At 38.6% G+C, this 27649-nt stretch overlaps 2 protein-coding genes across 2 annotated transcripts in view; one reads left to right on the top strand and one right to left on the bottom strand.

The window, feature by feature from the left end:
* Window positions 1-2974: 2974 nt before the first annotated feature.
* Window positions 2975-27649, bottom strand: part of LOC139720220 (2-hydroxyacyl-CoA lyase 1-like) — a 69150-nt gene continuing 44475 nt past the window's right edge. The window contains exons 10-17 of the mRNA XM_071631587.1: window positions 11718-11823; window positions 8783-8872; window positions 8316-8480; window positions 7401-7501; window positions 6724-6882; window positions 5652-5756; window positions 3708-3897; window positions 2975-3117 (exon numbers count right to left, since the gene is read on the bottom strand). Coding sequence (XP_071487688.1) covers window positions 3082-3117; window positions 3708-3897; window positions 5652-5756; window positions 6724-6882; window positions 7401-7501; window positions 8316-8480; window positions 8783-8872; window positions 11718-11823 — 952 coding nt within the window. The 3' untranslated portion in view covers window positions 2975-3081. The remainder of the gene's footprint in view (window positions 3118-3707; window positions 3898-5651; window positions 5757-6723; window positions 6883-7400; window positions 7502-8315; window positions 8481-8782; window positions 8873-11717; window positions 11824-27649) is intronic.
* LOC139720221 (methylsterol monooxygenase 1-like) lies at window positions 13689-23030 on the top strand. The gene is made up of 7 exons (XM_071631588.1): window positions 13689-14104; window positions 14832-14909; window positions 15269-15417; window positions 16174-16300; window positions 18395-18443; window positions 19287-19442; window positions 20364-23030. Exons 1-7 carry the CDS (start codon window positions 13955-13957, stop codon window positions 20510-20512), a joined length of 858 nt encoding a protein of 285 aa, XP_071487689.1. The 5' UTR covers window positions 13689-13954; the 3' UTR covers window positions 20513-23030.

Genomic DNA, 27649 nt, shown 5'->3' with positions numbered 1-27649 from the left:
GTATGAATAACAAACAAAGGATTCTGAGTTGAACTACACAGGACTGATTCCATTTATATTATAAAAAACAATAATTTAACGACAAGATTATAATATGAATTGTATTTATTATTCATGTACTTTGTACAAGGTTAACACTACATGTATATTAAAATCGGTGCACATGAGTGAATGCCATGAGTGGTGAAACTCTACTATCTCACTGGTATCTGATAGCATTTCTCTATCTCATAAACCAACTGCATGTATTGGTTTCGGCCACTCTGCCCAATACATCCCCTCTCTGACCATCCACCACTATCTTAGCCCCACTTGTAGCAGGGGGTGTTGCCAAGCGCTCCGAGGTCTCACGTTGTAGGTAAAGAGAGAGATTAAATCCTTTACAAATAACTTTTGATAGGATAGGCCATTACCACAGGTTATCAAATCCAACCCTAATATACCGATACTTTATTTGATTACATCCTGATTACACGTTTTGTTGTAAGCTGCCATGGTTTGAAAATAGAGTGTCTTCCTTGTATATTGCCAGCCTACCATACGCTGACAAATATTTGAACTCCAGATGCAATCCTCATCTGCTTCAGAGTACAGCTGTACTCTAATGTAGTAAGGTAATGTTTAATAAAGTTATATTGAAGTAGGTACTGTATATGTATGAAGATGAATACAAGATTAACAAATTTCCCTATCATTATGAAGACTTAAATTATTGTGTTTAAAAGTTTTTAGGCAAACATTTGGTACACAGTGTACCTGCTCATTTTTCTTTTTTAACACCTGAATTCTGTTATGAAATGTGTGGCAGAGAACAGTTAATATAATCAAACCAGAAATCACTGTCTTAATATGCTTTGCAATGAATATACTTACTGTCCCTTTAAAAATTAATGGAGTAGGCCATATTACCATAAGTTTCAGTGCTATGAGTGCTCTAATGTCAGCAGCTCATTTCTAATTTTGGCATCATGATCAGAATGCATGCAGATGTATTTGCCTTACTGTGTGCTGTAAAACCATTTGCTATGTCAAGCCATGTTAAAGAAGAGTAGTATTATTGTATTACAAGACTTATGCTTGGTGGAGAATGAAAAATATTTTTGTATTTACTCATGTGATTATGAATCTTTCAAAATTAAATCTATCTCGAGTAACAGAAAGCTGATATCACAATGGTTCCATTTTGTCCAGTGTATTTTGATCAAAAGGTATTTCCATGTCATTGCCTACTGCCTTTGCAATAAAGTGGAACCTTGTTATAACGTGTTCGGACATAATGAGATACCTGGGGGCCCGTTGCATAGAAGTTACTATTATGATAACTTTGCCATCCAGTGGTAACTTCTATGGAATTCTTGATTTTGATTGGCTGTTGAGTATTGTTGCCATGGTAGTTACCATTGGATGGCAACCCACAATAGTAACTTATGCAACAGGCCCCAGATATAACAAGGTTCATTTTGCAGGTCTATTCCTTATATTTTATGTTTCTTTTATCTCTGATATAAGGAGATACCAGATAATATCAAGGACATTCAGTGGACCCAAGCAGCTTGTTATAACAAGGTTCCTGTACATGTATACTACACCGGGGCCCTGTTTTATGAAGAGTTAAAATTGATTGTATAGTTGATTTCGACTGTAAGTCTATGGCAGCCTGTGTGGTAAGGAAATTTAAAATCAATTTTATCTTTTGATAAAACAAGGCCCTGATCTCACACTCAAACTCCCACAGAGCTGTGTGGCTCTCAAAAGGATAAATGTTATAGATTATACAAATACATGTGCGTCCATTATACACTGAAATGTGGCATTATGAAGTTGATGACCAGGGCAGGACATAAGCTAGCTTGATTCAGTGAGCAAGACTTAAGAATTCATTTGTTTTATATGACCACTTAAAGAAAGCATTGAATGCTTTTTAAGCTAGCAACCACAGGAGTAATGGCATTAAGTGACTTATGAGAGGCTAATTTTTTAGAGTTGAGTAAATTGTCATATTTAACATAACAAATGTATTGCACCCATGGCATAACTACAGTTTTCTTGTCTTTTTTTTTTCTTTTCTAGGACTGTCCTACTACTTATTTCAGATATATTCGTATCACAAACTCTTTATGCACAATTGTACATCTTATTCATCAACGAGGTAAAAACAGAGGCCAGGCTGTAACAGCAGTTCACCAATCTCTGCAATTCTCACCAATCATAACATAATTTGAGCAGACATAATACTACACAATAGATGGCGCCCTGTTTGTAACAGAGTAAACGGTTGCATATTAAATACTCAATACGCCTCAAACATACAAATAATGAATGCCCATTACAAAATGCTGATATTTTCATGCAGCACTACAATACAATCAACCTTGATTACATGGAATGCACAAGGACTAAAGAAAATCCTTCAATTTGCACATTAATTTTGACTTTTATGCACAATGATTATAGCACATGTTTATATCCTTCCTGAGCAGAATTTTTCTTCAACTTAGCCCATTTTTTTTTTTTGACTTGGCGAGGTGGACTAGAGCGAGGTTGACTGTACCTCACCTCTCTAGCTCTCACTCCGTCAATTTATTACCTTATTTTCACAAAGGCTAATCACCGATCAACCAGAATATGGTTTGGATCTCACCAGAATGCTGCGTCACACTTGCAAACCACTTTTGCAATCTCCTACAACCTGAATACATAAGTAATAAATCACATTAACCCATCTACGACTATAGTCCCGAGAATACTCGAGGCAGGTGTCTTTGGGAAATGCGTGTTATAGCAAAATTAGCTCATCCTCAACAGGCTAATACTTTCTGATTCACAAGGGATTGGTTGATTGAGGGATTTGAAAATGAGATCCCTGAAGGGCTGTTGATTCATCACTCAACCATCGAAGGCACATTACCACTTTTATCTCTCACACTATGTCTCTCTTCATCTCATCCCGCCTTCCCGTCTCTTTATCTATTCCTCTACGTAGGCCTCTATTTCTCCTGATGATGTGGTGCTTTCATCTGTGTGGAGGATGGAATGCCGTGATTTGCATATAATGTACAGAGGAAGTATCGTCCAATCAGCTTACAGCTTGCTTGATCTGGTCAACCAATCAAAGTCCTGCAAAGATACAGTGTACAAGTAAATGAATGTCAAAGAACAAGTCAGCATTAAGATACTGCGAGTTTTGGTTAGCTACATTTCAAAACGAAAATTGCATGGTACAGCTGTAGATATTTAAGGAAGAAGGCCTACTTCCGAAAAAATTGCAATAATTGTTATATGTGATAATTTGTATTTCAAAAAGATACTGTTTTTCTGTCAGAGTGCATTCATATGCTCAAAAGATTCATGATGATATTCTATCACAACACATCTAACCGAATGATAGCTACAAATTTAGAAAAGCTCAAATATAAAATGCATACACGTCTAGCAAAATTTCATCTACTACAGCCACAAGTGCAGTGAAGATATTTTCTATGAAGGAGGCTCTCGTGTATGATTCATAATTCAATAATACTACAAAACTATCTACATGTATGTGATAGATAGTTATATTACAGACATGAAACAAATATTACAGACATGAAACATTACATAATTTCCAGTGCGGCCATGATTTTGGACTGGGTTGATATTTTCAACACAAAAATGACTGTGAGTACAGCAATCACAAACAAACAAACAAACAAAAGCAGAAACCGTACCTGCTGCTTTCGTTGGGCGTGTGGGCTGACCATGACGTTAATGAGCACCGGCTGGTGGGCGTGTTTGGACAGGCTGAGACGTAGGGCATCCTCCAGCTCTGAGGGTGTGGTCACTCGGAAGCCGACGCCCCCAAAGGCGGTCATCACTTGGTCGTAGCGCGCATCAGGCATGAGAGCCGTCGGCATGAGTCTGGGCGAGATTGAGACAAGTGAACGTTAAAAGATGGTAAGTTCTGTTTCATAGGAATGTTTTATTCATGCACAGAGTGCGACAGTACTCAGACGACATGTTTAGCGATGTTTATGGTAAATTTTACATTATGTTCGTGGCAGCCACAGTAAGCATGTTTCAGGCCATTATGGATAAAATGGGATGGACGTATTAGCCACAATGCGGGGAAGGGGGTGCGGATAGGCAAATGTGACAGGCTGTGATTGGTAAACATTTAAACTGTCTACAAATTTGCCATGGCAGTCATGCTGTGAATGAGGAACCTAAGGTGAACAACACATTACTGCACTTACAATATGAAGAGAGAAGACAAGAGTATGAAGAATTAAAGAAGGTAAAAACTTGAATATGGACGAAAAATAAAGCATACCACATTTTGGGCAAACCAGATAGCTGTGATTGTTAGGAAACTTTTGAAAACCTAGCGTTATAATCATCCTAGTAATAATAGAATGCATATTATAACAATGATAGCTATGATCACAAGGGTGATGGTAGATGTAGTGCTGTTGAATGAAAAAAAAAAAACCAAACAAAATTATGATACCAGTAATGAAGGTAACCTGTGAAAATATTAATCAATGGAGTACCATTGTAAAGTGATGATGACAATAGCATTGAAAGTAAGTTGTTGGGTTTTTTTCCGATGAACATTGTAAGATGATAAATAGATTTGCATCAAACTTCATTAGGGATTTCTTTTGAACCAAACACGAAATAATGCGCTGCTAGCCATGTGGAAACACCATACCACACATGTAAACATTTAAATGATTCTGAAATATATGCTACTCCAAGAGGTATATTGTACTCTTTGATTGACAGATTATGTGGGATATGTTAAAATTGCTTAAAATGTTTTTAAAACATACAGCTCGCATCTTTAAATAGATTCGTATCTGCTACATAAATGAAGAAAAGTGTATGTAGAAACAAAAATACTAAAAAATGCCACAAAAGGAGGGGTTCAAGGCTGCACCTGGAGAAATGTGGACATAACTGAAAAATATGAATGGCACAATGACAACAATTCCCTGTTGGCAATGAGTCATATTGCCAACACCTAAGATGAACGCAAATAACCTTTGGCCCAGTGTGAGTGGCTACCATCTACCATCATATCACATCATGTTCACACAGCCAATCATCACACATCAGGTGGTGCCATTCTCTGTCACATGCGAGTGACATCATTAAATAAAAATGCTGGTCTCTTTCAAGGCTGCCCTTTCAAAAAAAAAAAAAAAGGTCATTGTTGAGAGAGCAACTAAATAAATTTTTTCCACTGCTTTCTGAAATTCATACCCTTCACCATGCCAACAATACATAGAATTTGTACAGTCATATCTGTATTTTTGAAACTTGTTAAAGCTTCTGTAAAAGGTGAAATTTCTAGATCTAGAATGACTTATGACTTGTGTGGTAAATTTTGACCAGGTCTGATTCAGTGATGTATCTAAATAATCGTCAAAGGCACATAGATTATCTGTAATGGAAATGTAATGCCCTGCAATTCATGACATTTCATAAGGTATTGAATGCTTCCCTGCACAGCCACACTTGTTATTTTCTGGTCTGGAAAACATACTGTGGGTGTATAAAAGTCTCTTTGGAATAATGTGTAGCTCCTCCTAAAACCTTGTCAAGATCAAGTGGTTCTAACAAGGAAATTAGCATACTGTACAACACTAAACAGTGTGACTAGGTCTCACCTGTTGGGGCGATCTGCGACTGGAATAAGGTCCCAAATCTCCCTGTCCAATCCCATGGCAATACCATTGTTGTTGATGACTACAATCAGGATTGGTAGCTTGTATCTGGAAAGTCCAAAAGAAATAACTATTATTTCATGGATCATTTCATGCAAACAATATCTGCAAAGCAAAGCAAGTTTATAATCTTTTGATTCAACTGGTACAGATTCTTATTAGAGATAGTAGCGAATAGTTATGATTTCTTGAATTGAAAGAAGATAGGAGTATGTTGTTGGCGGTTTTTAGTCTTAGTTTCAAGTGAATTAGCAATGGCATTAAAGAGGAACATCACAATGCATAATCTTCTTTGAATAGCTTTTAATGTGTTAATATACAATGTGTATAAGGGTTTGCTGGTTGCTACTGTAGTAAATTCAAATTGAAGATACATGCTCCTCTCCCAGTACTACACATAACCCATTATGACGAAACAGATAATGACTTTTGTTGTTCGGACTATGCAGGATATCGCAACATAAGAGCTTGAAATTTTTTTTCTGGAGAGGTTTATTGATTTCAAAGTACTATTTCAGACTCTTTGGATGGCTCATTTATAAGTGACCCTGCATCACAAAACCACCAAAAAGTCGCCAGACATGGATTTTTTTTATATAAGGGCAGATTCTGAAGGAGAAGACTCTAAGCTTTGAAGTGATACATATAACTCAATACAAATAGAGTTTCGTAACCTTTCTAAATAAAGGAAAGAATGCACACTCCCTGGAAGTGTTTACTGAGAAAAGAGGCTTTGATGGTTTGGGTCTATTCAAGTGCTCAATCTCAACAAGCTGTGCTATGTGGAATGAATGGGACAAAAACAGAATGTAAAACTCCACCGGGCAACCATCAGGAAGAGATTATCAGATTAAGCTGTACTTTTTTTTTTTTACACTCATTATTCTGAGTCCTCACATAAAATCAGGGCGTGCGACATTTTGTTGGTTTGTGATGCACAGTCACATATGACATGTAGAAAGTCAATAGAAAGTTGAAATATCATGAGAACAATTTCTGGCAATGGTGTACTGACCTGCAGATGGTCTCAACTTCCATACCAGAGAAGCCGAATGCACTGTCCCCCTCGAGGCACACCACACGTTTGCCGGGCCAGCGGTCCTGGGCCACCAAGGCAGCTGCTATACCAAAGCCCATCCCAACTCCCATGGTCCCGAATGTCCCTGCATCCAGTCTGTGGCAGAAGGAAAGGCAGAAACCATGCAACAAATGAGCAAATGCAGTTGGAAAAGCAAAGTACAACTTGCTTATCAAAAAAAAAGGAACTTGTGGTACATTTGGCTCTCAAAATATTAATTGTATTCTTGAACAAAAACCGTAAAAAAAATGAATAAATCTCTCTCCCTCATATACATTTTTACATATCCATCCATTTACCATACAGTATTATATGTACAAGGAAATATTTACATACAATGTATATGTACACACTACAGGTACCAGGTATTAATCTCATTTTATACATTTCCATTAAAAGTAATCATTGGTTGATATTGAATAAATGGATAATAGATAGGTCCAGATAAATGATTATGGATATCATTTCCCACGAATCCATTTTTTGACCTCACATTCATTTATGTGCTCATGATAAAGTATGCTGTAGCTGTTCATCTAATCGCAGCAGGCAGGGTAATCTCAACATTATGATACAGCTCTTTCATAATACCATCGTGATGCCTTCATCCTTACCGGTGTCTGGGAGAGTGATTGAGCAGGATGGTCCTTCCGATGTCCATGGTGTTGGCGCCCTCGCTGACGATCAAGCTGTCCCTGGGAATCATGGCCTGGACCTTTCAAGGTCAGAGGACAAACACCTTACATCACATGATGATGATTTTTTTTTTCTCAATCAGACGTTAATAATGATGTCAACAACACCTGACAATGAAGTTCCACTCTGGCCATTGTTCACAAATGGGGTTTGAATTTAGTCCATGGTTTATGCACATTTCTTCTGCATAAAATGCACATCACAGATTGCAAATGTCAATACGCGTGTGTTTATACATGCATGCATAAAGTACACCTGGCTATTTCACTCTTGTATTTTGGGTCAATGAACTGAATCTACACCACCTTCATGATTATGGGCCTCTATGTTCAACTCACTGTACCGTACAGAATAAAGAAAAATCTTATCACCAGAACAGAAGAATCTTCTCAGGACATCAAGAAAGAAACTTGTTGCTCTTGCAAAATGATGTATTTCTATGAAATAGTGGGCTAGCTCGATTATAATCGCACATCCAACCTATATGAGGTGATGATGTTATGGGCTCACAATTTTGCCCTTGGTTTGTACATATCAATATCAGGTAAAGTCATAATGCTTCCTACTGGAACCAACCAACTCCTCCCCCCCCCCCCCCCCCTGAAATTGATCATGTAAAAGTTAGTCACCTCTATCATGATAATTCATTCCTTTTAATTTCATTTTGAAAAAAGAAAAAAGAAAAGTACGTCTTTTGTGTAGATCACCAATGTATTTCTTTTTTTTTTCTTAATTCATTACAACAAATTTCTATGACAAATTTCCATAAAGAAACAATCTATGGATGCTACACCTGTGTATTACATAGGACTGAATTTTTCCTTGAAAGTTACCTTTGAGATGGCTGCATAGTAATTCATGGGCACCTCCGTGCTCCGGGCCAGGGCCGCACTCTTGGCTTCATTGTCCTTGACCTTTGACCTCAAAGACTGCCACCACGGGGTGCTCGATGAGTAAGGCCATTGCCCTCTACCTGAGGATCTTGCAACATCCAGGAACTATTGTTGATTAACACGAAACAAATTAGAACAGAATGTAAAACAATCAAACATTGAAAGCCCGTAGTTCATATTGACAGTGATGGAACATGTCTTATCAATAAAGTGGGCATGGATATATTTAGATTGTAGATAAATTTGACGGCAATTTTCTTTCATGTTTGCTGAGAATGCAGTTTTTCCATATTCTCAGACATGCAAATGCAAACCCAATTAAAACATTTCTCACAAATAAAAAAACCTCTTGAGCAAGTGCATAAGAAAAAATGATTTCTTCATAAAGCCTGGTAATGAGACTATACCTGCTGCGTCACAACCTGAAGGTCGCCCGCAAGGCCGATCACCCGATCACTGCCGATGTTGTTACTCAGTTCCTCTTGGCAAATATCAACCTGTTTTTATGGTGACAAGACATTACCGAAAATAAGTAAACATTAATTCCTGCAAAGTAAATGATGCCTCCCTTTAAAGTAATGACTTCATAAAATATAACTCGGAAGGGTCCACATAAAGTCTTTCTGCACAAATATAGATCAAACTCAAAATTGCCATGTGTGCAAAATTACAGCTTGAAGGTATTAAGATAGACATGACACATAGCAAACATAATACATGCAAATGGTTGGTAATTTAAACATTCCTTTCATTGCTATCGTTTTATTAGATACCTATGAGTTATATTATTATGATTTCTTTTCTTTTTTGGGGGGGGGGGGAGGGGAGGGGTAACAAAAAAAACAGTATACTGGTGAGATATGAGGATTGGAAATTCTGACATTATGGAATATTTCGGTCAGCAAGACAGATGGCTTTTTGTCATATATTTTTTTATAATTTGTATAATTAAAAAAAAAACACACAAACTTCAACCATTTCTACAAGAAAAAAATAATTTAATGTTGTATTGGTACGTCTTTATCAAATACATGTATGTTCATTGCGATTGTACAGGCTACGATAATAAGCCAGTTCGGAGATAGCTCATGTGCACATGGGTACAAATGACCTTTCATTTTTCTCAGTTGGTTAGGCACTTCACTCAACTCAAAGCGACATAATGCAGCAGCTTGCCCAACATAGCAATTTATGGAACTCGTATTCTAACAAAGAATGAACCTGTGTAGATGAAGTAACTAGAATGGTTCGTCAATCAACACTTTGGGAAGCATCTATTTCATTGTGCTGTTTTGAATACATTAACAAACTTTTTCTGTTAACATTGCCAAATACCAGGCTTGCTGTCAGGTGAATGTACTGGTAGGCACCATTTATAAGGATTCCATGAATAATCATAGCGTTACAGATGCTTATCTCAGAGAAATTAAAAACCAACTTGTCTCTCGGTACAAATTACCTTTTTCTGCCCATGCTCAAACTGGAACCCCGAACTGGCTTATACAAAGGGTAAATAATAAAATTTTAAATGAACTATACGTTATCTTGTGAATAATGCATGTGCATGCAGGACTACATTGAAAGAAAGAGAGAAAATAAAGGAAACGGACATGCATACATTCATAAATACATACACACATGCACCCTTTCACACACGCACATACACACACTACCCTCCCCTCCCATCCCCCCCCCCAAAAAAAAAACAAACAAAAAAAAAAAACAGTAGCGTCTGAATTATCGGGATATAAGCATCGCCTACAGCTTGGGTAGCTGCTGAGGTATAGGTCCGCTTGTCGCGTCCTTATTACATTACAACACTCGATAAGAAGTCATTTCCTTATCATGATTATCGCACTATAAAAACTCCTCGTTGCTGCGCATGAGATATCAATACGATAAGCAGCTGTGTAAGGTAAATATCCGACGTGGTAATGACCTCAACAAGACATAGTATAGAAGGGGAGAGAAAAACAAGTAAGATATCGCTACCGATTCTTGACGTTGAGGCGGTAATCTATTCATGGAACCTAGAAATACAAAGTGTCATGCGCTTGTATTGTTTTTGTTCGTTTGTTTGGTTTTGGTAATTTTTTTTTTCAATGGTTATCGCCGCGATCGGGTAATATTGTCATGGCTACAGATCTACTTTATACAGTCAGTATCAGTGACTTTTTTTAACATTAAAACGACGTATTCTATGTGTAGCATTGGCAATACAGCAAGCGATTTCTGAAAACTAGAGACTTATCAAGACGTAAGTAATATACCTGCCGTTATGCCGTAAAATCATCATTTTTTGATAATCATGATAGAAACTTTAAAAATTCAAAACTTTTGAACGGATTGTCCGATTTTCCTCAAACTTTCACTAATGTGTTTTGCTAATTGCTGCTTCACTCAATCCAATAATGTAAAAAGTTTACGCACGTCGGACGACGCACGACGCACGACGCACGACGGACGCCGGACGCCGGACGCCGGACGCCGGACGATGAATGATCGCAAGATATACCTCACTTTGGCATTTGGCTCACGTGAGAAAAAAAAAAAGTTTGATGCAGATTGCATTAAAAGAGGATACATAATCAGTGTATATGATACGTCAGTAAACTAAGAAAAATAGGTTCAACTTTGCATCTAAAAAGTGTAACACACACGTAATATTGTAGCACCTTTCAAGGAGTTCACCAGGCTGACAGGTGCAAAGTTGCGCCAGCAAAGACTCCAACCCCATTCACCTTCTGATCGGGAGATTCTCCCGCCTGAAACCCCTAGCAAACGGGAGACTCCAATTTGATGCGCGCGAAGTTCCTTGCTCTAGGGTTCTTGATGCTCTCTCGTTTTATCTACGGCTTATTTTTTCAACATACAATGACATTAAGTAAGAATTCATTTCAAGCGCGAGACACAGAGCCAGCGGGAGAAATTAAATCTCAAGCGGCAGAACGGGAGATTTTGCAAAAAACAAAAGGGATTTCGGCGGGAGATCTCCCGTCGAAAAAGGGAGAGTTGGAGTCTCTGGGCCAGTGTAAAAAGTGCTATGCCTATTGCAATTCTAGTACTTGTGTCACACGTAAAGGTGCCAAGTTGAACCTATTCTTCACATAACAGGAGAGTGCGTTATGACGTGCTTTTACCGGAAGACAATATTGCGCGGATCACGGATCGTTTTGATATGTAAGAACATGGAAACACGGGAAAGAATGAGGGGTTCTCCACTTTAAGCAATATAGGATATATACGAGATAACGCTCATGTCTCCAGTCTTATAAAACTCTATGCAGCAAACAAATACAGAAAGATACTGGCAAAGTAATGGTTCAGAATAGCCGTTTTTACCTGAATGAATTTCGCTGTGGGGGCGTATCTCGGCGGCTTACCGAAGTGGAGGATCCAGTTGAGCCGTGCACCAAGGAGGAGGATGACGTCGGCTTGGAGGAGGGCCCTGAGACGGAGGGAAAACATAAATGCAGTGGCGGATCCGGGGGGGGGGGGGCGACTCTTGCTGGAATGGCAATTGTCATGATAACGACAAGAATCCCACTTCCTGATTGGCTGTTGCTATGGGAAGTTGCCATTCTAGCAAGAGATATATCCTAACATCTTTTATGAAATTGGACACAGAAGATTGCGCTGAAGCATTTTTTTCTTTTGGGGAGGGGGGGGGGGGGCTTGTCAGCCGATGAAACCCGGAAGTGGCATGAGAAACGAAAAAAAAAAGTTTTTTTTTTCTTTGCTTCTTTTTTACCCTGTCAGCTAATTTGTGCCCGGTAGTGGCATCAGATTTTTTTTTTGCGCCCCCCCCCCCCCCCCCCCTTTACGGAATTACTGGATCCGGTACTGTACTGCAATGTGAAAGAAAAACAACAACAACAAAATATTCTGGAAAAGACAATCTCCAAAACGAAATAAAATTGACGCGTACACTCATCACATCTTCTAAGCATGTGTGGGCAGAGATGATAATGTACATTAATAGGAAAATTAAGAGACAACATTCGGGAAGGGTGATGAGAAAATAGGCTAAATATAAATGCAACTTTCCTCTCTGTGCATTTGGAGCACAGCTGATGATCAAGTATAACAACTTTCTAAAAGATACTGATATACGATTGTAATAACGGTAGTATCAGAAATAAAACTAGTATTAGGGTATTGTTATGATAATCATAAAATTCTAAAAACATATTGCATATACAACGGTCGAGTAACGATGAATGTGATGGGAATGGCGTTTACAATAAAACTATATCAATAAATAGTTACAAAAATGGACAAGCATATACACGCCTACGAGACTAAGGAATTATTGCTTCATCTCTTCTGCTCGTGAGTGAACGAATTTTCCTTCTTTTTTTTCTTTTCAATTATAGAAACGCAAGGAGAAAAGGAAAGAAAGTATGAGGTAAGAATGGAAGAAACAGGATTTATATGATAGACAGGATACTTTTCATGTCTTTAGTTTGTTTGTTTGTTCGTTTTGTTGTTGTTTTTTCCTAATCCTAGTGCTGGCAACTGGGTCATGTTGCAAAATTTGTTTGTTCCTATAACATACATGCCGAACATGCAGCCAGGATTCTACCTATCTCGCCAAAGTTAAAATGACATGATTATCATATTTTCGATTCTTGTCTATTCTTGATTTGATTAAAATTTCATCAGTTCATCCAACAGAGCCCCAGCTCTGTCTAGAAACATTTTGGACGGGATATTCCTCATGAGAATGAGAATTTCTGGAAACCCCGCTTTATCGGCGTAGCAAGTTAGCAACCGTGTCAGCTCGTGTTTTTACGTTTTGGTACTGTCATCCTCATGTGCTACTCCAGTATGCTCAGGGTATGCTGCGCCTTTATTTTACGGACATGACGGATGCGTACTCAAGATGACCTTTACGAGCTCACGGTTGATACTCGTGCGATCAGCTGGTCTTCCCAAGCCACGTACATTATAACGAGGGTGAGCTGGGTTACATAAATTGCGCCGAGGGAACTACAGCATTTCGTTTGACATTAAAAGCAGGAATATCCTTTAACTAGAGTAGAACAATAAAGCAGTGCAAGGCCTTTAAACCAAGTACTTGAACAGGTATATCATATTATCTCTTCATTGTGTTGTACTTTGAACCGATAAGAACGTTGATATCAGTGTCCATACAATACACCCCTTTTCATATATTGGTAGATTCTGAAAGACCGGTATGAAAGTTGCGTAATCGTACGATACGGCGACCGGCGTATCGTGCGATCTAGGGTCGCCGTGTTGTTCGCGTATCGAGGGTATGCTTTCTCATCGCCATTACATTACGTACAGTGTACCAGGGAATTCGTATAGCGGAAATGTGCGACGTTGCCCCCGGAATCTAGCGCATAACTTCTGTTGAATTCTGCTCCGCAGCACCCGTCAGTCGGAGTACGTGTGGTTTGAGACGGCTACGAAGTTAATAATTGATCATACCACCCGGACCCGAAGGTTGTCTGCAGATGATATAATCATCTGGTTTAAAATAACTCTGCACATTTGATCAGTCGTCTGCTGTGCTGACATTCAGATCAGTGACAAGCCTGTGAATTGAGAAAATGGCGGAGAGTGTACTCAGTGCCGTTCCCATCGTGGAAAATGCTACTGCAGCAGCTGGAATAAATGCTTTTGAGCAAGCATGGCGACACATGACGGCCAATTATACACGGTTTCAGATTGCGACGTACTTCTCGGCTATTCTTCATTTTGTGAGTCATTGAATTTCCCCATTTATAGTAGAGTTCTGATGATATTAATGATGATGATGATGATAGATGATGATGATGGTGATGTCTATTTGACTATGATAATACTGTCTCATAGAGTCATACTGTCGTTTCTAAGCGCATTAATATGAGACGAAGAAATTAAGTTAGAAATACAGAATATAATTACCAATATTCTACCAACAATGAACCATATTAAAGAAAAGTAAACTAGAATAAGAGTTAAAGACCAAAATATAGTTCCCTCTTCTACCAACTATGTTAGACAGGTCTCGTCTGATGTGATAGCTGATAAAACTTGATTCATGCCCAGAGACTCCAACACAAAGCAACTTCTGATCTGGAGATTCTCCCGCCTGAAACCCCTAGCAAACGGAAGACTCCAAGTTGAGTTGGAGTCTCTGCATGCCTTGTTGCTGTTCATTGTTTCATAGTCCATCATGTTTTTAATGACACATTTACTCACCAAAAGTTTGCCATGCTTAATTGTTATGTAAGTAGAGATCTAGATAAAAGATAGCCTGACCAAGTACGGTGTCGCCGTACAGGAATGCTTTTTGCACAGGTGGCCACAGCTCCTTTATGAATATAATTATATTCTCTGAATTAAAGGCTCCCACATCACACACATAGATTATTAAAGTGCAGTGAATGTCATCAGTGAAGATTGGTCAATAATATGATATCTCTCTCCCCCTTTATCTTCCAGATTTCGTACTTCCTCATCTGCACACCCTCATTCCTTTTCCAGTTCTTGCCATTCATGGAAAAGTACAAGATCCAGCGTGTAAGTCACATTATTTCTCTCTGTAGGCCTATAGACTATAATGTTTCAGGATTGTATTACCTTGGTATATTGATCAGCATTATTTCTTTGCCAAAGTCATACTGTAGCAAACAATTATACAACTGTATGACCAAATGTTCTGTTGGGCAGTACAGTGTGCTGTACTGCTAAGAGCTAAAATGCAATTTTACCTCCTGGCATAATTTAACATCAAAGTGATATTTATTGTGATATTTATTGTGACTTTTAATGATATAACTCACTAAATCTTCCTGAGTGATACAATTCTAATTGTCATTTCTCTCTTCCTCTTGACAGAAAATACTTGATTTCTTTCTTTTTCTCTCCTTGTTTAATAGGAAAAGCCAGTGACAGCTGCCAATGAGTGGAAATGTCTGCGACTGATCCTTGCCAGTCAGATTTTCATTCAGGCTCCCTTCTTCGTCGGTGCTTACTACTTCTGTGAACTCACCAACATGCCATTCAACTATGAGGCCATACCTCGCTGGTAGGTAGCTTCTAGAGTCCATGGCGCGAATTCATGAAGGTGGTACAAATTAAACCATGGTTTAAACCATGGACAAAAACCATGGAACGCCAAGTGTCGCACGGAATATTTCATTACGAAATTGGGTTTGTCGTCTACAAAATGACGGTTTCGTTTATGAACTTATCATTCTGTGGAAGAAATGTTCATTTAGTTACAAAATTTTGTCATTTCGTTACAAAATAATCATTTCATTGACGAAATGACTGATTCATAACGAAATATTCCATGCGACACTTGGCGCTCAATGGTTTTTGTCCATGGTTTAAACCATGGTTTCATTTGTACCACCTTCGTGAATTCGGGCCCATATGTCAACTTTCAAATTACATTCCTCAAAAATGAGGCAAAATGAAATCACATTGGAAAAAAAAAGAACAACAGACATCTAGGCCTAACCTCCTTGGGGGAGGTAGGTCCTAATCATAAGTGTAAATACACAAGTCTTTATTTAGGGGGAAAATATCAATAAAGGTGTAGTGGATAACAATTTCATGATTTACAAGTCACTTCTTAGGACTGTTCTGTCCCACCATTGGCCAAACAGTGGTAATGGTGGTGCATACTGTTGGAACCTAATATCAATAATTGATTTAAATAAGTACATGTATTGTGCAATTTAATCTGTAATTGTGACTTCATTCATGGAACGTTGGTGTAATAATGTGAGGCTAGTAATAGGAATAATTGTGATTTATATATATTTTTTTTCCGAAGGTACACACTTTTGGCTCAGTGCTTCGGATGTCTTGTCGTGGAGGATACATGGCATTACTTCATGCACCGTGCCCTACACCACAGGAGTATCTACAAGTACATCCACAAGATTCATCACAACTTCCAGGTAAGTGAAACTTTAACTGCTATTACGTGAAACAAAGTTTTTGACATGGCAGCTGCAACATAACTTTGTTTGCATTTCAATGCTGTAAGTCATCGACGGTTTGGTAATCGAGTAAACAGAGTATGGTGTGACAGAACAGAACAGATTAATGCATATTACAAAGTTATGCAATGTATGTGAAAGTTTGCAGATTATCAGAAATATGTAAAGGATTTGGAGTCCTCACAAAACATGATTTTCTTTGATTCATTTGCTCATTTTAATTCCATGTGAATATGACATGAGCACAAAGGACAAAACTTAGCATTATATTTCCTCATAGATCAAAACACTTGCTGTCAAAAATAAATTATTCAAGATTGAACCTACACACTTAGATTATTGGAGTACTGTGGATACCATATCCTCTACTCATTGAGACTTCCAAAAGAAGACTGAAGTAGTCTACAAACCTATTTGTGTACTAAAATAAGTATAAATTGAGTACTTTTCACAAGCGAGAGTTAGGTTGAAACAGTACAGTCAGTCCGCAGCGTGTGCGATAATGAGGCACGAACGACAATTTTATTCAGAATCACGTTTACGCAGTTTGTGCCCTTGAGACTGACGAGATTTCGCGATACTTTGCGAGAGTTTTTGCAGAGGTCGCAACAACAGCTTTCATAGCTTTCGCAGTGCATTGTTTTACCCAGGATGGTTAGGTATGTTATAGAGCTGATTATGCTCATTAATTCGATACCTAATTTCCCTATTTTTGATGTCAATATAGTAGTCAATTTTAGCATCAAAAGTAAACGATTATTTTGCCAATGTTCAAGAAGCTTTTAGATCATAGTTTGATGTTTTGCTAGTTCCTGACTGGTATTGAAAATAGATCTCCGTAATTTCTTCGATTTCACAATCGTGAAACTTGAGCGAGTATGATCAATTAAAAAACGAAGAGGGGCACCATTTTTAAGGTTGTGAATTTTCCTGTTGAAAACAAGGCAAATTATGTTTTCTTACTGGAAGTGGGGTAGTGAATGAACACGCGTGGAATGTGTTGTTGATACCCAGACAATGGTCATGGACAATGGCCAGGATTGGAATGTTTCATGAGGAATTCCACTATCGCAGCTAGTCTTTGTTCATTCTGAAATGTGGTGTGTGCAAGCACATGGAAACATGTGCTTACTTCTTTCATGTGCATGCATTTCACCCTGTGTCAAGAATTCAGACTAGCAGTGCTCGGGGCAATCCACATGAATAATTGATTAAGCATTCATGTGCCTATGGCAGCAGAGCTCGGGACAGGTGGCAGCCAGGTCCATTGTTCAGGGTCATTGTAAGTGCACACTCACATACACATCATTGGTTCCTGTGTAAAGTTCAAGTTTTGTACAGAGAGTGAAAATTCGATCACAATCTGGAACCTAACATTTAAAACTCACAGCATTGAATCAGCAGCCAATGGATACTACGCAATGCGACACGCCGCGTCTTGCGACAGATTTCGACCAATCACAGACCCGGAATTCCGGTGCGAATGCGAGGATAATCTTTTTAAACTCGACGCTAGACATGTCTCTGAATTTTGCTAGTTCCTGACCCGTATTGAAATGAAAATGGGAAAACGTGCCCTTATTGTGATACTATATACCTTAGCGGACATAGTCTTCACCATATTTTAGAGGGGCATGAAAGATTTCAGGTTAATTTTTTGGCGTCAAACGTGAAGGAATATTTTTGAATACAATACCGAACTTCGAGAGGGATTTTGATATTCTTAATTCTTCTTTTCCGTTTATTTTGATCATGAGCATATTTGCTTATGTTTTCTCTTTCAGTCGATACTAAAAGTGTCGAAAACTGACGAGAAATACTCGTTCTACACGGATTTGTTCATGACCATGTATCTGCTCATTACGTATGCAAGCACCGCTCAGCCGTGCATACGACTTGAATAAATACGTGCGTTTTCGCTCACGCTGCGGACTGACTGAGTAGTGGGTCACATACATTGTATATATGCTGTTTTTTATTTGTTTGTTTGTTTGTTTTTTCCTCCAAATGAAATCACACCCTTATTTCTATTCACCTCCCCTTTTACCACAGTCTCCATTTGGAATGGTTGCAGAGTATGCTCATCCTTTGGAAACAATGAGTAAGTGCATGGTTGGTTTTCTTTCCCTTTTAATTGCAGATAAAACATACCAAATTCAGATAACATTTCAGATAAATTCATTTCAGATATAACAATACAGATAAATTAATCGAGTAGAAGAAATGTACATCTGTGATACATAATTGGACTTTGTCATGCTGTGTTTGTGGAAAGTTGATCAGTCCATTATCTACCTGTCACTTGTTTACACACTCTAAGAATGATACGTCCATCTTGTCCCAGCAGAAAATGCGCTTTAAGCTACACACTGTAGTTCATACCATACATACTACCAAAATGTATCTTACAGTGAAGTAACATGTGTGTTGTGGCTTCGTGTACATTGTATCATGATTTTGTAGTTCTGAGAAACATGAAAAAAAAGGCAGAATGATATGAAAAAATTGAAGTATTCAATTTTGCAATTGCTGTTCTGCAGTAGTCTTGACTGCATTCTGTGTCAATGTTTACTTAGAATCAATGATGTTTGATTTTCTGATTCAAAGCAATGCCTTGGCCAACCTCATTAAATCTGTTTGATTAAAGAAAAAAAAGTGAAAAGTAGTCAGCAAAGAACATGTTGTGCATGTCTACAGAATAACAAGGGAGAGTCAAGATATTAAAGGAGTTTAGGAAAATTGAGATTGTTGAAAAGTTGAGATAACTATTAAGTGCATACATGTACATGTAGTTGGTTACATGTTTCTGGAACACATTTATGCCTAAATAATTCCACTACAGTGTATTATATGAGGTTCAGTGAGGAAATCTGAGGATTATAAGTAAGGTAGGCTGTACTTGTTCAACGATTAACAGACCAATGATTTCTCTTTGTTATTTCAGTCCTTGGCATGGGCACAATGTGGGGCATGCTGATATTTGCCAACCATCTCATCTTCCTGTGGGTCTGGATGTGTGTCCGCCTCATGGAGACCATCGATGTCCACTCTGGCTACGACATCCCCCTCAACCCAATGCACCTTATCCCATTCTATGGAGGTATGCACACATTCGTAATAGATCAAAATTGATAGCCTCAAGTGTGATGTCCTTACATTGTCACTTGCCTGGCAGGAGGGCCCTAACATGAAAATTGACCCCAAAATTGAATGTCGAAAGCTCACTCATATGATGTAAACAATGATAACATCACTTTTTTAGTAATTTTTTGAGTACGCAAGCCTTAGGGCCATTTTACCGGGCAGACGACGACATTATGAAGTAACAATGATATCCAGAAATAGAGTGTATGAATTTCCCAAAGATGCCTTGGTGAATGATATACAATGTATCAATGTTTATAAACTACCTGGTATTATAACTTTACTGCTACCTGACTGAGATTTCAGACAGTAGTTCCATAGCAATTGATTTTATTTGTGATGGAAACAGCTGTTATTGGATGACAGAGGTCTTTTCTTCTGTTAATGAGCAAATGTTCTTGTCATAATGTTCTCTTTCATACAGGCAAACCCTATTATAAGGAGGTTGCTAGGGCTGCTGATTTTTTTTCATATACCCAGTTCCTTGTACGCTAAATGTACTATAAAAAAAAGAGAGAGAGAGAGAGACCAGCTAAACACAGTACAAATGGAAAATTGGGAAGAACGAATTCATCTCATTGAAAGTGCTTGGTACCTCATAAAAAAAGCTTGTTATGGCAAGGTTTCCCTGTACAGGTTTCCCTGGCAAGAGAAATAAAATAATGAGTTCTGTTTTGGGACTTCTTTTCTTTTTCCATAGAATAGTCTCAAATAGGCAACTTTTGTGTGTTCAATTCAGATGTCATAGCATTGGCACTACAGTATCTCTAAAAGCCATGATCTTCTTGTCTAATTATATGTGCTGATGTCAGTGTTTACGCTCATGCTAGTTCTGCATCACAATGGGTGATTCTCCTCTGTCTCTTTTTAACACTAGGTGCCAAGTTCCATGACTTCCACCACATGAACTTCACAGGGAATTACTCCTCCACTTTCACCTGGTGGGACAAGATCTTTGGCACCGACTCCCAGTTCAACGACTACTACAAGAAGAAGGAGGAGGAAGAACTGAAGAAGGAGAAGTAAAGTGTGAATGGATGCCAAGATTACGAGGAAAAAAAAACTCTTTAACATACACCATGTGAGGTTGATTATTGTAGGGATTTTCCGACATCAGTTTGCAGCTGACTGCAACCAGGGTTGCGCATCTAGCATGCCATGTCAGATAATCGCTGAGAACAATTACAATGACTGTAATCCTTTTTCTGACTGGCACTGTTTGCAGTAAGGTGATATAACTTGATATGGGCAAGACAGCCGATAGCAGTGTTCAGTTGATTACCTGGCATGTAGGAATTCTTAGGCTCAATACAATTGTAGTCATGGTCCAGATGTGGCAAGTACATGCTAGTATGCATACACATGTACTTTGCTTTTCCAGTACAGTGTTGTTTGTACACGAATTGTAGCAGGAGGAATGAAGATTTTGTTGACAGGAAATCTGAGGAATCATGGGACAACTTGTATTGTGCTGTGTGGGAACTTGCAAAAGTGTTAAGTGGAAAAACATACAATGTTTTCATACTGAAGACAAGCTGGCATAGTCTGAATTTCTTCAGGGAAAACTGACATTCTGTGTTACTGTGATTTGTTTTATTTCCATGGGTGCGCACTGTATGTGACTTTGAAATCTCAGTTGAATTGTGTATTGACCCCAGAATCTCAATGTCTGATAAAATGCAAGCACAAAATGACTGAACCACTGTTTTGAATTGTTGTCCTGGGCTGTGGTGCAGCTTGTACTCTTCTAAAGAGGTGATCTGTCATTCTGTATGTGTCATGCTTGCATGTGCTACCTGTTAAAGTGTGTGACATTCAACAAGCTTACAGTTACAATCAATGTAATCAGAATCTGAATGATGCATAAAACCAATCAGGGTACATTTATGGTGTATACTTGGCTGTTGCCTCACTGTGCTATGTGGAAGTCTGTGTGCACAGTACATGAAGTTTGCCATACTGTAAAAGCTTGCAATGTAGCAAGAAACTACCATGTGCTCATAGTAATTTCTTAAACCTTCCTGATATTTACATCAGAATGTACACTTGTATCCCTAAAGAGCCACACTAAACTGGGCTAACGTCATGACATCATGGAACGACAGAAACTTGGATCAAATGATGCTGAAAACATGGGAAAATATCTGTGTGTGTGTTTTTAAACCTTTTGATCCTATATGTTTGGAAGACCAGCGTGAGTTCTTACCATATTGGATGAATGACTGAATACTATGAGCCAATTAGCAGTTTTGCCGGCCTTTTAGTTCATGCCCCTAGCTTCGGGAAAAATGCAGATATTGTTTCAACTGTTTGTTTGAATTTTTTTTTTCATCATAGGCTTTCTCTGATACATTGTATTTTTATATGTTCTTATTTTGTCTTCTGCTCTTTGGTGATTTGATGAATGACAAATAATACTCCATGGTAGGATTTTCCCCAGCCTGTTAAAAACAGCTGGCATGTATCAAAGCAAGGGAAAGAAAAATAGAGCAGCACTAGCCCTTTGGGAAAAGTATATTGTTTCTATGGCAGTAGTGTACAATCAGTACATATGTATTCTATATTCATGAGGGTGAAAGTACACCATTATCCTCTCTGAACAGGACTGTCTTTATTCACCAAAATGTGGGAATAAGAGAACATTGATACATTGTACTGTATATACTGTAAGTATTGTTGGTACAGTGTATAGGGTATCATGGGAACCTTAGTGCTATTGACTTTCAGCTGTACATATTCATTTGAATACACATTGTACATTGTACTTTGAAATTGTATATTTGGATGCTAACAAATGGAATACTATATCATTATGTGAGTGTGCACATGTGGTGCCCCATAAAAGTCCTCTTTGATACTCAAGTCCATTAACCTTTCTACTCTTTAACTAACCCCTGTGGTACCACCTATCACCACACAGCAAATGAGGCCATAGTATTGTTTGGAGCATGTGAATGACATTACACAATGATGCAATTTTTCTCAAGATTTGAGATGATAGGGACAGTGTCACTTCTATGTGGAAGTCCCAGTGTTATTTTCCCTTTTTTAACAATTTACAGGACATTGTGGTAATACACAGTTTTACTGAGTGCGTAGCACCGGTCTGTAGCCACCACACACAACCCGTACAAGTATACATGTAGTCTATTTCATTTCCATCCCAAATTTTGTGTCTCCCTTGGTGTACTGCCTATCACTACCAGTAGTAATGCTCACTCTTATGATGCTATTTAGTATGTTCAGTTATAGTTTTCAAATGTGTTACGCAAGTGTATGGTCTTTGTCAAGCAGTAAGTGATGTAAGAACACAAGCTCTCTTAATTGTAAACTGTCAGACCTACTGTAATGTTATAGATGTGTAACTTGTCCAGTGGCAGCTTTGAATGATTTAAAGTTGAAAACCTCACAAAGGAGTCTAAATTCTAGTATAATATGTAGGTAAAAATTGCCCTTACTGATATTTATTTACTTTTGATTGTACAAATAATATGCAATTAAAATACCTAAAAACTCAGCTAAATAATTACCGGTAAGCATTCTGTTCTTGGTTGTTTCTGTTTTTCCTTATCTGCTGGGGAAATTTGGAATACATGTTGTAAACTGCATCATACTACACGTATACATAATCTTCTTTCAGAAGCCACATTAATTCCTAACAAGATAAACACATTGCAACTGATTGACAAATTGCCCTACATCGACGTAAATTATTTGTCAATCAGTTGCGATGAAAAACACCTGGACAGAAGAATTTCATAAATTTGAAGATAAACACATACATGTACTTGTATAGTCAAGTATACATACAATGTATAACAGGAAATGACAGCAAACATTGAATAAGAGTGAGATACAGTGGCCGGGGAATTTTTTTTTTATTATTTTTTTATCTAATTGTATGAGTGTGTGTGAGCTGTGCGTGTGTGCTGTGCGTGTGTGTGTCAGGGGAATCCCCTTGACAGGCAAAATCTTCGGGCGGAAGCCTTGGAAAGTCACGTCAGGATGGTTGTGATTTTGTTTGCTTTTTTAGATTTTTTTTTTAAAAGCGGAACAATCAACATGTGAGTGTGCACGTGTGTGTGTGTGTGGGGGTGGGTGTGTGTGTGTGTGCGTGCACGCACGGGATGGGGGGGGGGGTGGGACTGCCGCATCCAATTCCTGGTTTTGCGGCCCCTGAAAATACGCTGTACCATTGTAAAGCCTTTAATGATTAAAAAAAAGCAAGGCAAGTGCCAAATTGTGTTTCGCCCATTCGCATACAAGAAATTAATATTTTTCTAACTCCCAGTACTTCATTGACCCGCCTATGACCTTTGACCTTGTGATGACCTTCAACTTCCCAAGGGACATTTACCATCCAAGTTTGGTCACAAACGGACAAAGGGATCAAAAGTTACGAGTCATAATCGAAACGTGCCATAAAAACTTAACAATGGGCCCTAAAAAATTTGTTGACCCATTTCTGTGACCTTTGACCTTGTGATGACCTTTAATTCCCCAAGGGACATCTACCGTCCAAGTTTGGTCACAAACGGACTTGGGGATCACAAGTTATGAGCCACAATTGAAACACACCCTAAAAACTTAACATTGGGCCCTAAAGGTTCGTTGACCCCTGTCTTTGACCTTTGACCTTGTGATGACCTTCACCTCCCCAAGGGACATCTACCATCCAAGTTTGGTCACAAACGGAGGAAGGGATCAAAAGTTATGAGCCATAATCAAAGCGCGCCGTAAAAACTTAACATTAGGCCCTAAAAGTTCGTTGACCCCTGTCTATGACCTTTGACCTTGTGGTAACCTTCAACTTCCCAAGGGACATCTACCATCTAAGTTTGGTCACAAACAGACAGATACATCAAAAGTTACGAGCCATAAACGAAACATGCCCTAAAAACTTAACATTGGGCCCTAAAGTTCATTGACCTCTGCCTGTGACCTTTGACCTTGAGGTGCCCTTCATGTTCGGTAAAATGTGTAACTGAGGATAACCGCTCTTCCTTCCAAGTTGGATTGAAATTGAAATCCTCAGTAGAGGGTTATTCAAGTTTTCTTTGGAGCGTTACGGACAGACGACGGACGGACAGACACCGCAGGCGATCCCTAAGGCCCGTTTACACCGGATCCGGCACGGCACCACGGCACGGCGTCACGGCAACCCGAAAAATCGCTCCCCAGTGAATCCTATGAAGCCGTTTACACTGCAACGGTACCGTTCCATTTGTCGGATACGGCATTTTTTGCCGGATTTGTGAATCGATCCATGAGCCATTTTTGGAGCACGGCACACGGCATTTATCACTTTTGGCCAATCAGAGTCCAGAGATATTACGTCACTCTACAAGACTTCTCGAGCGAGATCGGCGAGAGAGCTGCTGCTAAAATCAAGCGGTGATCGAGCGCTGATTGTCTATGGGAATTTACATGTTATTGAAGCCCCCTTTTTTGCACGTACGTACATTTGTAGACTACTAGTATATCAACGGAGTAATTTGATTTTTAGTTTGGCGCTGATTGTTTTGCCTACTAGACTTGTAATGCCCTCTGTTCTGACACTTGCAAACAGGAAATTGGTAAGAACAAACTCCTGAAATATTGTGTTTATATTGATTGTATAATTGTGTTGTTCACTTCGTTTTATCACTCCTTAAATTTAGTTGCGTAGGTCTAGACCTCAATGTAACGGTATGTATACCATGGCTTAACTACGCCCAACAGCCCCATACGCATAAATTTGCGTATGGATCTGCTGGTCGTAGTTAGCTATGGCTAGCCTATTGCTATGCATCAATCATGATTCATGTCCATTGCATCCAACTGCCAAGTCTAGACTAATATGAAGACATTAATGAATACACAATGACATGTCATGACCTGGACAAAGCTTATAGACCTATTTGAAGGTCTAGATTTAGATCTACTGTCTATTCTTTAGACAATTGTTCTCATTAATGTCACTGATCAAGAACACGAGAAACCAATGCCATTGGCATCGTCACGACATTCTCAGAGAGAGAGTCAGACTCAGAGTCATACTCAGTATCACGTCAGTTTCTGTAGACTCGGAATGCAGATGATACTTAAAAGTGATCGGGGGCCTAGCCCGTTAGGCCTACGGCTACGCCTATGATAGATCTATGTGTAGACTGTAGAACTTTGACGAGTAGAACTAGTGTTGATGAGTAACTAGATATGCTATGATTGATGAATAACGCTAGATCCAGATCCTTGCCAGGGCCAGAGCCAGTGGCAATGCCAATTCCCTTGTTTTCGATGTTGCAAATATTACAGTGATATCAATTGTGGGGTTCCGGACTGTGACTAGATTTTGTCTAGACTGACTAAGTTAGAATTTTAGATACCGGTACTCTGATTCATCTTAGTCGGTGTAGATCCAGATGAAAATACTGACAAAATTGCAATGAACCGAAGGCGACAACTGATGACTGTCCTTTGCTTTTCTTTAATAAAATCTACAGGCCATGGAGGAAGACCTCATCCTCGCTGTACAGAGTATCCGTGCCTTTACAACAAGACACTGGAGTGTTTCACGGATGCAGCGACAAGAAGAATAATGCCTAGACCAGCATAGGCATCCAGCTTGGAATCACTGGTTGGTAAAATTCAATGCCATAACTAAAAGTTTTTGTTTTTGTTTTTGTTTTTTTTTAAAACCAGAGTCTATCAGTATCAGCAGATAATCAAGTTTATAATCGATTCATCTACCGTGAATGGCTGTGCAATGCAAACACAACTATATCTGTGTTGATTCTTGTTAATACCCTGATTTTCACCTATGCGGCAAAAAGAAAGCATTAATTACATGCCACAAATTTTTAAATAATTTTTCAGCCATTTTTCTTCAGAATGCTTACATTGGAAACGCCCACAAAATACTTCCCAAACCAAGATTCTGTCAGTGACCTCATCTGTCAATCACTGCTTACATGTGTATTTACTAATGCACTTGACAAAAGACAGTGCTGAATTAAACACATTTTGCATGTTTCCAGACAATGACTAGTCAGTGTCTTTGGTGGTGTCCTTGTAGTGATGGAGCTTTCCTAGCATGGCAACTGTCAATAAAATTGAAACAAAAATGGGTCAGTATTATGTAGAAACATGCAACAGCATTGTGACAGAATGCCCCTCTTGGAGGAAGACAAGAATTCCAGTGTCTTTTTTCTAGTGCATTAGTAATTAAGCGGTGATTGACAGATGAGGTCACTGACGGAATCTTGGTTTGGGAGGTTTTTTGTGGGCATTTCCAAGCATTCTGATAAAAATTATTATAAGCTATATGACACATATTTATATGTAATTTTTGGCACATAAGTGATCGGTAATAAATCAGTACAGCTGTACAATTATGCATTTGCATTGCTTAGGTCCTTTAAGTGGTGGAACTGTCGTTGCGGTTCTATTGGGGTTGGGTGGGGTGGGGTTTTAAAAGCCCCACCCCAGAAAATGTTTGAGCCTTATTAGAGGGGGGGGGGGGGGGCTTGTCATCTGCAGTGAATTTGTGTCACGCATGTGTTGGAATATCTACTGTACCCTATTGTCATGATTAAAGGCATTGGTTAACATTGTTCAGTGTTCAAAAATCTGAGCTGCAAGTCCATATGATGCTATCAGAACATCTGATGGGATGTAAAAATGAACCTTTGAAAAAATTATGCTTAAAGGTTATCATTGAGTGCTTTTAAAGAGTGAAACCTAAAATTTCACCCCATAGACTGCTGTACAGGAATTATTATTGTAGTCGATAATAATTATAATTTTCATTGATATTTTGATAGTGAATGTATGTCTTTTATTGTTTTTGCATTCTAGGTTGTTTTGCATCCAACTGAACATAATAAGACAGGTCATGGAGTTCAGTTTTATAATTTTTTAAATCAATCAACCACAATGTTAACCAGTGGCTTTAAATGGGGAAAACTTCATGAAAAAAATGTGTCAGAGCCCCCTGCCCCCCTACCCCCCACAACATGACCAAGATATTTAGGATTAGCGGACTGGCAATCAGCCATTTGCTTCCCACCCCCTCCCCCTCTCATCGAAATAAATAAGATAAATGAATGAATAAGTAAATAAATAAATAATAAATAAATAAATGAATAGGTAAATAAATAAACAATAAATAGATAAATGAATAAA

This window comes from Diadema antillarum, unplaced genomic scaffold, assembly GCF_040938485.1.
Source record: "Diadema antillarum isolate AM-2024a unplaced genomic scaffold, OU_Dant_1.0 scf00000123, whole genome shotgun sequence".
In the NCBI taxonomy this organism is placed as follows: domain Eukaryota; kingdom Metazoa; phylum Echinodermata; class Echinoidea; order Diadematoida; family Diadematidae; genus Diadema; species Diadema antillarum.
This window is presented reverse-complemented; position numbering and strand designations above follow the sequence as displayed.

Excerpts from the sequence above, each read along its gene's own strand:
- LOC139720221 (XM_071631588.1), top strand. The coding sequence starts at position 13,955 with ATGGCGGAGAGTGTACTCAGTGCCGTTCCCATCGTGGAAAATGCTACT. Across the intron at positions 14,105-14,831 it reads TCTCGGCTATTCTTCATTTT|ATTTCGTACTTCCTCATCTG; the intron begins GTGAGTCATTGA and ends TTTATCTTCCAG. Across the intron at positions 19,443-20,363 it reads CCTTATCCCATTCTATGGAG|GTGCCAAGTTCCATGACTTC; the intron begins GTATGCACACAT and ends TTTTAACACTAG.